Source organism: Labrus mixtus, chromosome 8 (genome assembly GCF_963584025.1).
Source record: "Labrus mixtus chromosome 8, fLabMix1.1, whole genome shotgun sequence".
Classification (NCBI taxonomy): domain Eukaryota; kingdom Metazoa; phylum Chordata; class Actinopteri; order Labriformes; family Labridae; genus Labrus; species Labrus mixtus.
Window position 1 is genome coordinate 5,579,799 of NC_083619.1, and position 15,865 is coordinate 5,595,663.

At 40.6% G+C, this 15,865-nt stretch overlaps 1 protein-coding gene across 1 annotated transcript; it reads right to left on the bottom strand.

Annotated features, from left to right (window-relative positions):
• Positions 1-253: 253 nt before the first annotated feature.
• Positions 254-13,686, bottom strand: LOC132978671 (tissue factor-like). Its single transcript, XM_061043936.1, has 7 exons — positions 13,470-13,686; positions 9,231-9,339; positions 5,461-5,550; positions 4,682-4,788; positions 3,581-3,759; positions 3,084-3,255; positions 254-2,054 (listed from the first exon to the last, which is right to left on the bottom strand). The coding sequence occupies exons 1-7, from the start codon at positions 13,534-13,536 to the stop codon at positions 1,903-1,905; spliced, it is 876 nt and encodes a 291-aa protein (XP_060899919.1). The 5' UTR covers positions 13,537-13,686; the 3' UTR covers positions 254-1,902.
• Between the last annotated feature and the right edge of the window lie 2,179 nt (positions 13,687-15,865).

Sequence of the window (15,865 nt, forward strand, 5' to 3'; positions counted from 1 at the left end):
ACGTAACCACAAAGAGGAAACCAAGTTCAGTTGTGTTCAGATCGGCTGCATCGCACGCCTCTTAGGGGTATTATGTTCCTCACGACCTTTATGCCCCCTCTAGTGACCAGTTTGAATATTACACTGGTGTGTGTGTGACTTTAAATAACATTTTAAGAACTGGATTTTCATATCATAAACCTTTTCAGGCTTTGTAGTATAATATTTATGGACGTTTTTAATCCTTGTAAACGTATGAAAGACGCTTTATAAACACAGTTTGTAATTAATTTATTATTACTACAGTTGAATACAGATTAAAAGAGATGAGTTGTATGCTGGTGGCGTTGTAGTTTAATCAGATACATGACACTGAGAGGTTCCTCTTACTCAGCCAGTAGTGGTTAAATGTGTTTTGTTCAGACAGAACTTTAAAAGAAAGGTGAGATAAGAGAACAATAAATAAAAACATGTTTCAGAGGACACAGATAGAACCAATATTCACACACTGGATGGAAAGGTAAATGATGAGGTCATGAAATGTAAGGGACTATAGTGTATTTGTCTGCAGCTATAAACCAGATTCATCAGGTTGTTCCGATGTTTCATACCTGAAACTTTTTGATCTTCAGTCATATTTTTTTTTTACCGAAAGCTGCCGTGAGTGATAGGAAGAGAGCACACTCAAGCCCATGAAAACATCGGCAACGTTTTCAGAAACATTTTTCTGCTATTTATATTTCACCAACAGTATTTGATATGACCCCAATACCGCGTGTCTATACGATTAGTGTTTTTCAAGCTTTTGGTTCCAATTCAGGTATATTGAAATTGTATATATTTTTTTGTATCATATCTAATCGTGACAACTCAGATCACATCAGACAAAAAATAATTTCTGTGTTAAACTTTAGGTGTTTAATGCATTTTGAAACTAGGCCCTCCTGAGACATTCTCACATATGTAATACACAGCTGATGCTCAGACTGAAAATGAACGAAGAATGTCGTTGATCACGCCTGTCACTCAAACAGCAGCTCTCCGTCAGTCCAGCTGACTCATCATGAGGCTACTTTATCATTTCCAAAGACGTCCTCAACCCACAAACCAACAAACCCTGTTAGCAATGACGTCAGTCCAAGATAATGACTCGCTAGCTCGAGAGCTACACAGACACTGAGGCCGTGTGTCCACAGACAGCGCTTTCTGCGTCAGCAGTGCCCACAACATCCTTATTGTTACGAAAGTTAAGTTCTGCTTCCCTTGGTATTGACAGTTAGGTGTGTTTTGGATGTGTGCTTAATGCTTGCTTTAATTCAAGGAAATATCACCATGTCCTGACATTAGCAGCAGCTCTACACCTGGAAACAGGTCAGACTAGCGTCTCCTCGGCCACTGTTATTGACAAAGCTGATGTCAGAAGTCCCGCCCCTTCTTGATTTTGATTGGTCAGTGAAGGAGGTGTGACATTGGCGGGCATTTCTAAAAGTTAAACTTCTTTCAACTTGGAACGCTGTGAGCTCCTTGACAGAAAACAGCTGAAATATTTCAGCTGGAATATTTCAGTTGTTCTGTAAAATTCAGATAGAAGCTCCTGAGAGAGGAGGAGGCGACCCTTCAGAGCGAGCAGAACGTTTTCCCATCAAGGTCAACAAGTAAAAAAAACATTTAACACAATAAACTGTAAACAAACAACACTGAATTGTCTGAAAGAGGAATGAGAAAAAACCCAAAGGACGCCAGCTCCCTGTGTTTGAAAGAACCTATGCACACACACGCACACACACACACACACACACACACACACACACACACACACACACACACACACACACACACATACACACACACACACGCGCACACACACACGCGCACACACACACACACACCCATCCACACACACACACACACACTAAAGACACACTAAACAGGAGCTGACGTCTGAGACTGAGTTGTCTGGAGGCTTTTGTCTGTCTGTTGGCGTTTTCTGCAGCAGAGGGCGGTTACCGTGACGATGATGATGAAGACTGTGAGCAGGACGAAGATCACAGCGATCAATGCTCCCGTACTCAGCTCTGCAGGGACAAAAACAGAGGCTCAGTCATGTCACTCTGTGACGTCAATGCTTTAAATTCCGATGCAACACAACATTTGTGCAACACAAAATGACACAGTAGTTCACAAAATGATTTCCAATTGTTCACGCTTTGCTAGCAGTGCAAAACTATGTGACCCCCTCCCCCGTCATAACTTTGGACCCCCCACATTTGGAATCACTGCAATAACACAAACCCTGTCTACAAACCCACCAGTTATGAGAAATTCCATCCTCTCCATCTTCTACCTGCTCCACATTTTTCAGAAAATGTGTGCTCAAACAGGCCGTTTGGAGATTTTCCCTTCATGACATCACAAAGGGCAGTAACCCCTCCCCCAGGTGGGTGACACTCCCACAGCTACGTGTTTGTTCTGCCCTCTGAGTCTGCCTTCTCACTGTAAACAATAGCGAGTGAGAAAGCCCCGAGCCACCTGAGCCCTTCCAGAGAGGGGGCGTGGTTAGACACAGCTCATTTACATATTTAAAGGTACAGACACAGAAACAGTCTGTTCTGAGCAGGGCTGAAATAGAGGGGTTTATAGACATGATCAAATACAGGATCAGAGTGGATTTAGAACAAGGAACTTCACAGACATGTTTTGAGACTAATTTAAACCTGCTAAAAAGGAGGATAATATGTGACCTTTAATTAAAAGCCAGGATATCTCAAATTGGGACTATTTTTACCCAAACCATAACTTCCTTATAATGACTTAAGAAAAAGTTATTAACTATTGTTTTTTTTTTTTTATCAGTGCAGCAAAGCATCGGAACACTTCCGCTTTGTTTTGTCTTCATAGCTGTCACATGTTTTGTGGATTAATACATTTGATGTTGTGATAAAAACAACAAGAGGGGGAATTATTCTGCATCAAACAGAAATTCAACTTAACAGATGTTTCATGAGAAAGACGGGTTTGTCCATCAGGCTGTGATGATAGATTTGGTCAGTGTATGTGTGTGTGTGTGTGTGTGTGTGTGTGTGTGTGTGTGTGTGTGTCTGTACCATGCATGCTGTTGCTTTCTCCGTGTGTTTTCTGACACAGCTGCCTGCTCCACGCTCCCAGCTGGGTGCTCTTTGGTCTGGAGGGGATGTAAGCTGCAACCATGAAGCAGTAACTGGTAGCTGCGTCCAGCTTGGTCACCTCGGCCCTACTGCTGTCAGATATGTTCTCTCTCTGTGGAGACACAACAGCACATTACATACAGCTGGATACAGATGAATTAGTCTGTCCTTTTTTTAAACTGGAGGAAGCAGGGAGAAATTCAACCTTTTTTCTGTTCTAACGTTTGGTATGTAGAAAATGTTGGATCGGAAAATTGGGATTTGACATATTTAAAATTTTATGTTTTATTGGAATTCAAATTTATTTTTTTCTCATGTCTTTTGTCAAATATGCTGTGTTATTGTGTGTAGTAACTTTTGTAATAATTCAATCTCATGAACTAACTGAGCTTCATGTTAGAGTGTGTGTGTGTGTGTGTGTGTGCTGAATCCTTTACATTGCCTGTATTCCCAGACTTGTAGTAGATGATCTTATACTTGAGGTCTTTTCTAAAGATGTCTCTGATGGTGAGCTGCTTGGAGCCCTCGTGCACGCTGGTCAGAGTGTCGGTGATGTCGAGCCGTACTGTGCTCGCATTGAGGGCACGCACGCTGAACTCCACAGCGCTGATGTTACCTGAGGAAAGGAAAGAGTCAGAACTCCTGGTTACAGATAAAGTGACTTATTCATTCTGATTTTCCCACCAACTTCATATCGATGCGACAATCACGCACACTCTGAAAAATCTGCTTCAATAGTTCTTTAAAGAATTTTTTTTTTTATTTGAACTTTCAGCCACTGTAGTAACAGATAGAAATGCACAAGCTGTGTGTGAGCAAGCATCTCCCCTCTGACCATCCTGTAAACGGCTTTGGCCAGAGGTCGCACCGTGCATGCATACCGCGCATGCACGTACTGTGAGGGGTGATTCCTGCCACCATTAGCCTCACTGAGCAGAGGAGCGTGTCGATCGCCGCCTACCATACATGAACTGAGACCGTGACCAGTGACGTTGGAGAACAAACGTCACTTTTTACAACAATTCAGTGTGAATGAAAAGTGTGCGTGCAGAACTGGCAGAGACAGAGCAGAAAAACTTTGCAGCTTAAAAAGACAGCTGAATTGGCAGGATGTGTTTTTCAGAAGACTCGTGTGAAATCAGTAAAGCCTGTCTGCAGTAGCTCGCATGTTTTGCTTAATTTGAATGAAGCTCAGAGTCAAATAGTTACAGCAATAAGTTCCTCCTTTGTAGGGATTATTGTGTCTGACACAATCAGCAGATACTGTCTAGCATACTTAAGGCCTTTGATGATACTTTGACTCATGAATGAATGACTTGCAACAGAGTATTTTTTTCTAAATTTGAGACATTTTATCTAATTTCCTCTTGTCTGACTGGATACTGTTAACTGTGTATACGTGTGTGTGTGTGTGTGTGTGTGTGTGTGCGTGTGCGTGTGCGTGTGTGTGTGTGTGTGTGTGTGTGTGTGTGTGTGTGTGTGTGTGTGCGTGTGCGTGTGCGCATGTTTGAGCATGCTCGCGTGTGTGTACTACTTACTGTCTCTATAAGGGTTAAAGGGTGTGGACTCAGTGTGCTGGAACTCATCGTGGCCGTAGTCGTTGTCATGGTCTTCATTGTCTGTGAGGATGTCAGCAGTGTAAAACCTGTCACACAGATGATGGGGATCAGATATATTACATACATACATATTACAGCTGTCAAAGGATTCACTTTTTTTTATAGCGCTGTATCGCTATATTTCAATATTTAATCCCGATGAATCCCATTTTTAATTACATGTTTAAATTCCATGATTTCACATTTACATTAAAAATAAAAACATTTTAGGCTTTTATTTTGAATTGCTGTACTGTCTTAGGCTGAGAGAACTTGTTGTTTGAATACAACCCATGCTTTTATTTTGAAATAAAATAAGGACCTTCAGGTAGATCGACAGTTATGACCTTAACTTCACCACAGAAAAAAATTAAATACGTTAGGGATTTTAAATACATCGAAGGAGTTGACCACAATGTAAGGTCTGTCTGTTTGTCCCCCTTCGTTCATTCATCCATTACACATTTAAAAAAAAATGAACTCAACAAAAAGACATTCTTCTATTTGGGTTTTCAGAGGGAATGAGAGATGGGAGCGTTTGATGACCCTGCTATGAATGTGTTCATTTTTAAATTGCAGTTAAAAGCTTTATCAAATGATACTAAAATATTTCATTAAATGAACGTGAGTAAGATCACAAGGCAAACATATAATGCAGATAAGAGAAAAGTATATAGATATGTATAGAACATACAGCCCTGTTCATGTCTTGTACTTACACGTTAAAAGGTCTGAGCTCCGCGGACAAATCACACTCTGACGCTGTCATCTCAATGCAGTTATGAGGCTCATACCAGTCACCGTCAGGCCTGACAAATGACACAAGAGATATAGTACTATAATAATAACACAAATCATATCACTCCAATCTTTAAAACACACAAACAAGGTAACCATAGACGAAGCCTGAGTGACGTCACCCATCTGTTCCTGCAGGGGGCTCCAGAGGCTCATTAGCAGCAGCCGCCATGTTGGAAATCCTGTCTCAGAATAATTTTCAGTCAACCCGACAGGCTGAGAGATGGAGCTGAGGCGGGTTTTAAGCCTCTTGATGAACCGTTACATTAGGTCCTGTCAATCATGTCAGCTTTGCGCTTCACTATGGATAACACTTATCATTCATAAAATCAAAACCAAACCCCATACAGTGTGTGCCCATGATGACAACAACTAATCAGACCTATTTCTTTTTTTTTGTACCAGGCTGTAAACATGTTTATTTATGCTGTGAAAACGGCTTTTTTGAATGTGGTATGTATAACCCTTTTTACACATACGGAAATCTCCTGAAGAACTCCGGAGATTTGGTTACCCGGAGGTTCTTTAGGCTATGTGTGAACGCAAACAGCCGCATTTTTCGCGCAGACTTTACCCGGAGTTTCTCCGGCCAGACCTCTAGTATTTTATCCGCAGAATATCCGAGTGAGCTGATGTCTGAAAGCGGCCGCATATATTCTGGAGATTTCAACTTGAGCCAATAGAAAGAGAATGACGTTTATATAGTGACTGGCTAAAGTGTCTGCACGCGACCACTACGATCTCCGTGCACGTAATTAAATGTCTGCATTATGTTTTCTGTTCGTCAGTATGTTGTTCTCCTCTCTTTTGTGGATGTTGTCATTCCATTGGATTACACAATATAAAATATTCTCATTATAACGTCGTGTAGCTGACTCTGTTGCTATGGCCGCTACTTCCGCGTTGTTTCTTTACGTCATGTCTTACCTCAAGAAATTCTCTGTGCCCCCTCCCCTCTGACAGGGAAGGTCTCCAGCTGTGAGGAGCATATGTGAACGACTAGGTCGGGAGAATCTCCGGAGAAGTCCTCCTGTAAATATCTAGATATTATCCGGAGTGCATATGTGAAAACGGCTTGTGTGACTTCCGGTGTTCCTGGAGCCAGCTTCAAGCGGACACTCGACGAACTTTGCACTTTCGCATAGGCTTCATTTTTCAAGACCGGAGGTTGCCTCTTGTCGACAACACAAAATTTATTTCAGTTCATCTGAACATGTAATTTAACATAACCATGCCAGGTTCTATAAATCGCTAAGTTGCCATTCCTTTTTGAGACCCTGATGATCCATCCAGTTTACTAAACAGTCTGAGCATTCATCTCCCCGAGGAGTGCAGTGCAGGAGACCCCACTGCCAAAACAAGCACAGCTCCTAATTCTCTTCAATAAGAGGGTTATTATTTGATCCAGGCTCTACTTTCCCAGACGTTAAATATGTGCAAGAACACATTCCAGAGATTACTTGACTTTGTATCAAGCACCATGTTGCAAAACGCTTTTTTACTGGAAATGGGGTAAGGTGCATCATGGGTGCATTGCATGTCCCTCTGATAACAAGCGGCAACCTCCAGCGATGGAAAATGAAGCCAATGTGGAAATGCAAAAAAATGCAGTTCCTCAAGTGTCCACTTGTCCAAGGTCCAAGCGACCTGGAAGTCCCATACACATATTTGTATGGGACCATATTTAAATTGACCAGCAGAAATTAACATGTTTAAAACCTGTGCCTGTACCTTTTTATTTTATGAAGGATAGGAGTTTTGCATGATAAGGGCCGTGACTGATCTTACTGCAAACAGGCTGGTTGTAGCGGTGTGTCTGGAGACTTAAGACCCGCCTCCCCTCCAGCTCTTTGTCTGTCGCTAGGTTGATCAAAGTTTAGCAGGGTCAGCTTTTACAATATCGCAATAGAAAGGCTTCCAAATCAGCCCTTCAGAAACAAACAGGTGACTGAGGCTCGGTCAATGTTTATAGGGTCTTTACTCATAACACAGTCACATACCTGCTGCGGCCTCCATGCAAAGCCCCCTTTACCTCCTCAGCTAAAGCCAAACCTTTTGTTTTTATAGTCATATTTCTGTACTTTAACATCATTTTGAAGAACATTCATCATGCTTGTAAAGATATCCAAAGTGAAGAAATGTGCAAATCGTTGTGATTTGCACATTTCAAATCATCATTAAGTACAAATCAGTGCAAAATCTCATGAGCCTGCTGTTTTCCCTTGAAAACCTAAAACTTTAACAAAAGAAATTAAGTGAAGCAGATTTCTGTCATTTTAAATCTGCGTCTGACACTTAAAGGCACAAAAGTGTCAGAATGAATTCAGCTGGCAGCAGTGAAACAGGACGTAACGGCTGCAACATAATCCTTGAAGGAGAAGTCCCCAGACAATGAAAATCTCTTAAAGTTATTGTTTTTGTTTTTTCACTGACTGGCTCAGATTGTTATTCTAGTGTCTCTGCTGAGTCCGATCTTGTGACATCATCCTCTTCAAAGCCAGCAGACTCCCTCAACAAAATCTGTCTTTTTATCTCGCAGGATACTGGGGTTGCTTTTTGTTCATCACTGCCTGACTTAGTTGGTTTTTTGTGCTCCTGTGTGTACTGTACAGAGGGTACGCATTGACACCACCTTTCCTCCTGACCACGCCCCCTCAGTGGGAAGGAAATTACATTTCATAGACATCGAAGCCTTCAGTAGGGGACACGACAAGTCAAACCTACAAATATTTGCTTAAATTTAGGACACTCGATTTAAGCCTCGACAGAGATCCTTACTGTTTACAAAAGACACATTGGACCGTGCACATTCATATTTTCCTGACTTTTACACGTACATGATTTCAGAGCCACGGAATTAGCCTATAGACGAGCATGAAGACACACATGAGCCCGCTTCGATCAGTCATGGATGGGTTGGCAATTTTCTCCAGATACCTTTGTTAAGGTTTTGTTTGAAATTGTCTTTAGGTCCTGACAGAAATAAATAACTCATGTGCTCTGAAAAAGGAATGAAGAAAATCCGTCATCTGTAGCAATTGTAAGCCTGTAAAAATTTGTCTGCCAATGTCTGCCACACGTTCTCTACCCCTTGCGTTGTCTAGCCCACACTCAAAGATGACAGACTTTATACTGTGAGTTTGTTGTTGGCCGTTGTGAGTAGTAAAATAGTCATGTTTGGTTTTTCATGTATCATGATAAAGTTTAGTGTTTACTTTACTGAATTAGACATGAGACGACGTAGTTTTTCAGGGAGCACAGAGGGGAGGAGGTAGACGGAGAACTGAGGGAATGCTACAGTTTTCAAAGATTACCAACCCTGCCTTTAAGGTCTTAAGCTGATCTGGTACTGTAAATGTCCCTCTTGTGAGACTTTGCAGGGATGACTGTGAGAAATTGAGTTGTCAGGATTTCCCACCGGGGATTAATTCAGGATTTCTGATCTGAACGGGCTCTTTAGGTGTGCATGCTGAAAATGGTGATGTCAGAATCTAACCAGCAGACATGACATGCAGGCATAGAAAATAACTGAATTTGATTGGCTGATCTGGTCAGGTTTACTTTATGGTTGCTAAAGAGACATCAGTATTAAAATGAGACGACCAACATCACCCTTTTGTTTTATTCAGGGTTCATCTAAAATGTGTGTGTGCGTGTGTGTGTGTGTGTGTGTGTGTGTGTGTTAACTCACCGAGAGAATTTCACAGTGTACGTCTGCTGAGGTGTTTTGGTGGTCCAGGTCAGCATGGTTTTAAAGTCCAGGGATGTCCAACGAACGTTCTCCGCTTTGGAGTTTGGATCTGTGAATTAAACGCAGCATTAGTCTCCACTCAGCCACGGACTCTCGTTATTCTCACATCCTGTTTTTGTTTTCTCAAAAATCAAACAACATGTAGAACGACTCGGATAAACAATCGAGGAAAACAGCCACCCTCCTCTTCCTCGTAAACAGATTATAATTAGAGTCAGATTTTTACTGAGAGCACAGCTGGGCGTGAGCCAAACGAGAGACTCGTACATTTTGTTTCTTTGAAGCTGCAGTTTGTTTGTGTTTATTTTTGAGAGGTTACATCCCTCTCTGCACAGCCTTCAGACTGCTGCTCATCTGTATCTGTTACAGAGCGGTGTGATTAGACCTCATCTAACCATTCAGCCTGCATGTCATTAAGATGTCAAAACCTACAAATATAGGGCCAATGTTTAAAAAATAAAACGTCTTCTCTAAATGGTCTAACCAGATGAAGCTGCTGCGTGTCCTCTGGGACGGGCGCTGGACGAGTCGGGGGTTTCCATCTATGAATCTTTCTCACTGTTCTTGTTTCTTGTATTATTTAAAGAATGTTTCTCAGCCGGGCTAGTCTCAGGACCCACCACCAACTCCTTAAAGAGAAACTGCGATCCGAATTGTAGTTTTCTTTTTACCTATCAAATGTATTTAATGAAAAATGGGCAGTTTGGACGTCAGATGGTAGAAAAACATGTGGCAGAACAAAGAGGTGCATCAAAACAAACAGGTTTAAAAAGCGCTTCTCTGACTTTTTGACACCATTTTTTTTTCCAGGCCCACATTTAAGACCCACTGAAAACAGCTCTGTGACCCACTTTTGGGGTACCTACCCACCAGTTGAGATCCACTGATTTAAAGAATGTTTTGTAACATTATGATTGCTAAACTAGTGACTCAAGCATCCCCACGCTAGAAGAAAAAAAAAGCGTCATTGGTTGGTCAGTTCCAGCAGCAGTAGCACCGCTACAGTCGGTTCATGACCTGATTACTGCTGCATGTTTGGAATAGCTCCACAGATCAGCAGAAGAATGGCACGACTGTGTAAAGATGTCATGAAGATCAACTGGGCAAAACCTCACACATGAACGATTCTCCTCAAATGTATGTTCAGTCTATTTCTGACATGAATATAAATGTATTCTAATAGTGATTCCACGAGTTATTGTCTGCCTCACCCAACATTTTCCTTCCTCTGACTTAAACTCTGTAACATCAAACACCACGGTGTCTCGTTTTATATTACAGACTATCATCTAAATCTGTTTCTTACTTCTTAGCATTTCAGAATCAGAAATACTTAATTAATCCTGGAGGGAAATTTGGTCGTTGCAGTTGGACTAAAACACAAGCAGTAGAAATAAGTTGTGCTTTACAAAAGCGCAGAGAGTGAGGACAATATGGACTATATACACATAATACAATATATACACACGTAAGACTATGGCACAGTTTATATAATATTACATTTTGTATTAATGGACAGATTATTTTTATTATTATATTGCACAGTTTAAATAAATAATGAGTAATGGAGGAGGTTACAGTTTTTTAGTGTGAGATAGTCCAGGGTCAGTTAGTTTTAAATGGAGTCCTAATCATCCCGCTCATGCACCACATGGATTCTGACATTAAGACGTCTACCACCTCACAGCTGTCTTTAGTGACTTATTGTGCATTAGTGTACATATATGGAGAGCCTGTGAAGCAGAGTCAAATTCCTTGTACTGTATGTGTTCACATATCAAGACAATAACACTGGTTCTGATTCTTAGGAAAACTTCCTTTTCATGAAATAAACAGATGTTTTTATACTCTGATGGACTGAGGCTCTATATGACCGGGACGTGATGTCAGAACATTAACTCATAAACTGACAGATTTATTTCCTGCATCTGGCTGCTGCAGCTATGTTTGCTTTAACCTCTTAACTGTACAGCTTATTTATTCTACCATTTGCACATATACATACAGTATATATAGTTTTTAAATATTTAATCTAAGTTCCTTGACAGTGAGAGCAGTGTTGTTTCATAGACTTTAACGTTCATATTCTGCATCTGTGTTTATTGTTTCTGCCAAAAAAACACTATATGACAGTTTTTTTTTTTTTAAACTTACTTGGCAATAAACCTGATTCTGATGGTCTGAAATGATAGTTTTCATGTAATTTGTAGAATGTGCTGTACTGCCAGCAGACCTGTTTATTTTTATTTTAAGATTTATATTTGACTTTGTATGACTTTATTTTAGAGATATGGACGGTGGATTGAGTCAGAGAGAGAGAGAGAGAGAGAGCGGGGAAAGGAGCCACAAGCTGGATTTAAACACAGGCCGCCTACTCTTAAGTACATGGGACACACACGCTAACCACTAGGCCCTCCTCTTATTGTTTTTTTATGCATCTTGTAGCTTCATAGTTCAGACTTGTCTCGGGGCGTCTGCAGGATTTCTGCGCCCCATGAAAAGACCTCATACTGGGCGCCTCAGCCAACCCTGAGATATGAACCACACCTCCATTACACATAGAGAGTTTAATTAAGGTCGTCAGCGTTTCCTCCTTCAGTACTTTTCAATGTCACACATTTTAATGATCGACTCAATCAAAAAGTACTGAAGCTTTTCTACTGAAGATTTTTTTTTTTTTATAGGAAAGGTTTGTAAGAGAAGAATCAATCCATGTTCAGACCAGCACTTTGTCAACACTTTGTCAACACTTTGTCAACACTTTGGCATAGAAAAGTTGCCCATGTTGTTTTTCTATTTAGACAGTGTGCAGGAGTTGATGTTTGTTCACTAAAAACAAGAAATCGCCCAATATAGGATGTCTAGGATTTCTGTTTTAGTTGCCGTTGTATGAAAACAAGTATTGATATTGTTATATGTTTTCTCCTATCATATCTACGTTTAAAATTCTGCGATCGTGACTACTTAAAAATAATTATAACTTTGTCCTAATTAATTTAAAAGACTCCTTCACACGGGCAGAATCTACTGGGAAAGTAGAAAGTGCTGGATCCTGCCAGTGTGAAGAGTCCTTCACATTAATGTTGACGTCTCAGGTTCTTCTCTGAGAGCAGCGACCTCCATCTGTGGACTTATTGTAACTCGGTGTCACACCCTTTAACTGTGTTGCAGTTTAAATGACTCTTGAAACTTTTAGGCATCTTAACGGTTTCCCAGTTGGTTATTTTTGAATGAGATAAGAATCATGTTGATTTATTCTAACATGTTTACCTTTACTCTGACAAACTCAGTGACCTCAAAGTCAAACACAAACTACAGATCTACTTCTGGCTCATAGACGGCCCTTTCCTCTTTAGGGGCCCCGGGTAGTCAGTCCCTCGACGGAGCCCAAATGTCAGGATCATAAAAACTAAACTCCAGGCACAGAGATTCAGTTACACAATGTTTAGAAACTGAAGTTTAACATCTGGTTCACACAGAAACAACATGTTTCCTCAACATCTGCACATCCTCTCTTTTCTAACGTTGTATGTCGTGAGCTGTCAATTTCACATTTACTATCCAGAATGATTTTTCTTTCTCTATTTTTGTCTGAATTGTCACATTCTCTGTTGTTTCCAATAATCAGACCGTTTTCATAATCTAATTCGCACTCTCCTTTTTATATAGGCTAATGATTTCTTCATGTTAAAAAAAGTCAAAGTAAAGCTTTAGAGAAGGATAATGGATCGACGAGACATAATCCACCAAACCTAAAAATGTATTAGAAAAAGCTAAAGAGAAGAAAAAAGATAAAACTATCTGTACGTACCTGTCTGTCTATCTGTAACTGTCTGTATCTGTCTGTCTTTCTGTACACACCTGTCTGTCTGTCTGACTGTCGTACGTATCTGTCTGTATGAACCTGTCTGTCTGTATGAACCTGTCTGTCTGTCTGTCTGACTGTCGTACGTATCTGTCTGTATGAACCTGTCTGTCTGTATGAACCTGTCTGTCTGTCTGACTGTTGTACGTATCTGTCTGTATGAACCTGTCTGTCTGTAGAAAACTTTCTATCTATCTTTTTGTAACAGTACGTACCTGTCTTTCTGTCTGTATCTGTCTGTCTGCCTGTATCTGTATGTATGAACCTGTCTATCTGTCTGTACCTGTCTGCCTGCATGTGTTCAGTCTTCTTACCTGCAGCAGTGATGATTTCAGCAAACAGAAACAGTCCCAGATAAAGTAAAGTTTTCAGAGAGGCCATGTTAGCACAGAATCCTTCTCCCTCAGTCTCGTTGAAGAGTGTGTGTGAGCTCAGCAGGAGTGTGTGTCGTTAAATGTTGAAGTTGCTCTCTCACACACACACACACAGGGATGTTTCTGGTCCGCAGCACAAAGTGAGGGAGCTGTGGATGGGGAGCTGTTTAAGGTTCTCCTTGGTTCCCTTCTGACTCCTCCCACATTCCTGCATGCTGAATAAAGTTTCTTCAGCTCATTTTAAACTCCGCCCCCTCTCACTGAAGCTTTTACTGAATGTCCTCGTGCTGCTTTCAAACAGTCTGTTCAGCGTGTTAGTCACTGGATTAGAGAGAAGCATGAGCAACAACCCTGACAAGAAGAAATCACTCGTTCTGTGTCACTGAGGAGCAGATTCTCATGCAGCCCGCATTCCCAGCTGTGTAGTCCGTAAAAAGCAAACACGCTCGAACTGGCCCACTTGGGACTGATTCAATCAGTCGTCAAGGCAACAGGGAATAAAGCTCAAGTTCAAGTCGGCAGGAAACATTCTCATCCTTTCTAAACTTTCACAGAAAGACTGAAGACTCAGACACACACAAAAGTTATTCATGACAAAATATAAAGATGGAGAGGGGATTTAAGGATGCTTTTGTTAACGTTACCAGTAATCATCTGTAAATGAAATGCCGTGAAGAGAAGTATCAACATCCGATGTGTGTGCCTTTCAGCAATGTAAGAAGTTCTTCAGTTTATTAAGGCTCAGCTCAGTGCGACCTGTCTGTCTGCGTACCTGTCTGTGTTCACTCTTACTCAAGCTGAAGCCAGCATGCTACTCACACAAGGTAGCTATGTGTGTAAAAATGTGATAAGGTTGTTACCATGGTGACAACAATGTACTCTGTCCATAATGTGTGTCAAATCTAGAGATGAATAAATGAAAATAAGTTTCATTGTCCCCCATCCCTGTAAGCATGTTTTGTCTGCTTCATTGTAGAACATAATTACATTAATTTAAAATAAGTTTGTTCATATTGTAATCATAACTGTAATTGATTTACTTCAGCATCAAAAATGAACATTGAGTGTAATTTAATCAATGAAAATCAGCATCTATGAAGTCAACAGTAACGCTGAGAAACACTTTACAACAAAAGGTCAAAATAAAAACTAAAATCCTGATGAACTCTTGATTTACTGTCTCATCATAAACAGTCCCATCACTCTGACTTTACCTGAATAAATTTACAATATCCGTTCAGCCATGATAATTACAAATTCATTAAACATTTATCAAACGTCCATTAAATTACCTGATTTCACATGAAACTATCAGACCCATGTATTAGTAACATTATAGGTACCATGATTCATCTTCTCTGAAAGCACTTTCTCTTAAGAAACACAAAGCATCGCTCTCAATCGAAATACTTTTTACTGATTTATATATTAAAACCTGAATTTATAAAAACAATGTCCGAGTTTGAACCAATCATAAAGACTCACAGTGATGTGATAATTTGTTTATTGTGAACAACAGGAGTCTATTAATACATTTATGAAATCAACAGGGATCATGTATTACTTTTAGCTTTACTAAGAGACCAGTAGACCTCTTGGGGAGTCACAGCTTAAAGCAACATTATGTGGGAGTTTGGTTGTGTGCGGTTTGGCGCCTACTAAAGGTCTCTTAATGCAACTGCACTGTCGTGAAACACACACACACAGGGCCAGATCCACTCAGAATGAATCGTGCCCACTAACAGCACCATGAATTGTGCAGAAATAGCACCCGCCATCTGCTCCGGGTTTATTTTGATGCCAGACTTGAACAATTCGAGTTTCACTGTTTAGAAAAAAATCCCTCTCAGAATGTCATAAAGAGGCAGAATAATTTTTCTGCTAAGTGCAATGTGCCGTTCTTTTGGGTTTATTTGAGTAAGAGGAGAGAGAGAAAAAGAGAAAATGCGCCGATTAAATACACAGGTCTCAGTGGCGCCATTTCACACCACTGTAACTGCCTGTAGCAATGAGCGCTGGTCTTTATGGATGAGATGGAAGGGTGAAGTATTGTGCCACATTTTTTACTAGGCTATATAAAAATGGAACCCTATCTGCTTGGCACTGCAGTTTGCATGCCTTTCACCCTTTGCACATGCTTTTTAGAAACACACTCTCATTTGCACAAGTTAAGCACCAGCAGTGAAATCTTTTAGTGAAATCTTTTAGTGTTTTGACACAGCCAGGTCGACATCGATCTTGCAGTCTACTGTTTCAAAAAGCTCTGGCCAACATGTAAAAGCTCTATCCAATATGTACTCCAGTTTGGCTCCGTGCTCAATCACTCTTTATTTTTA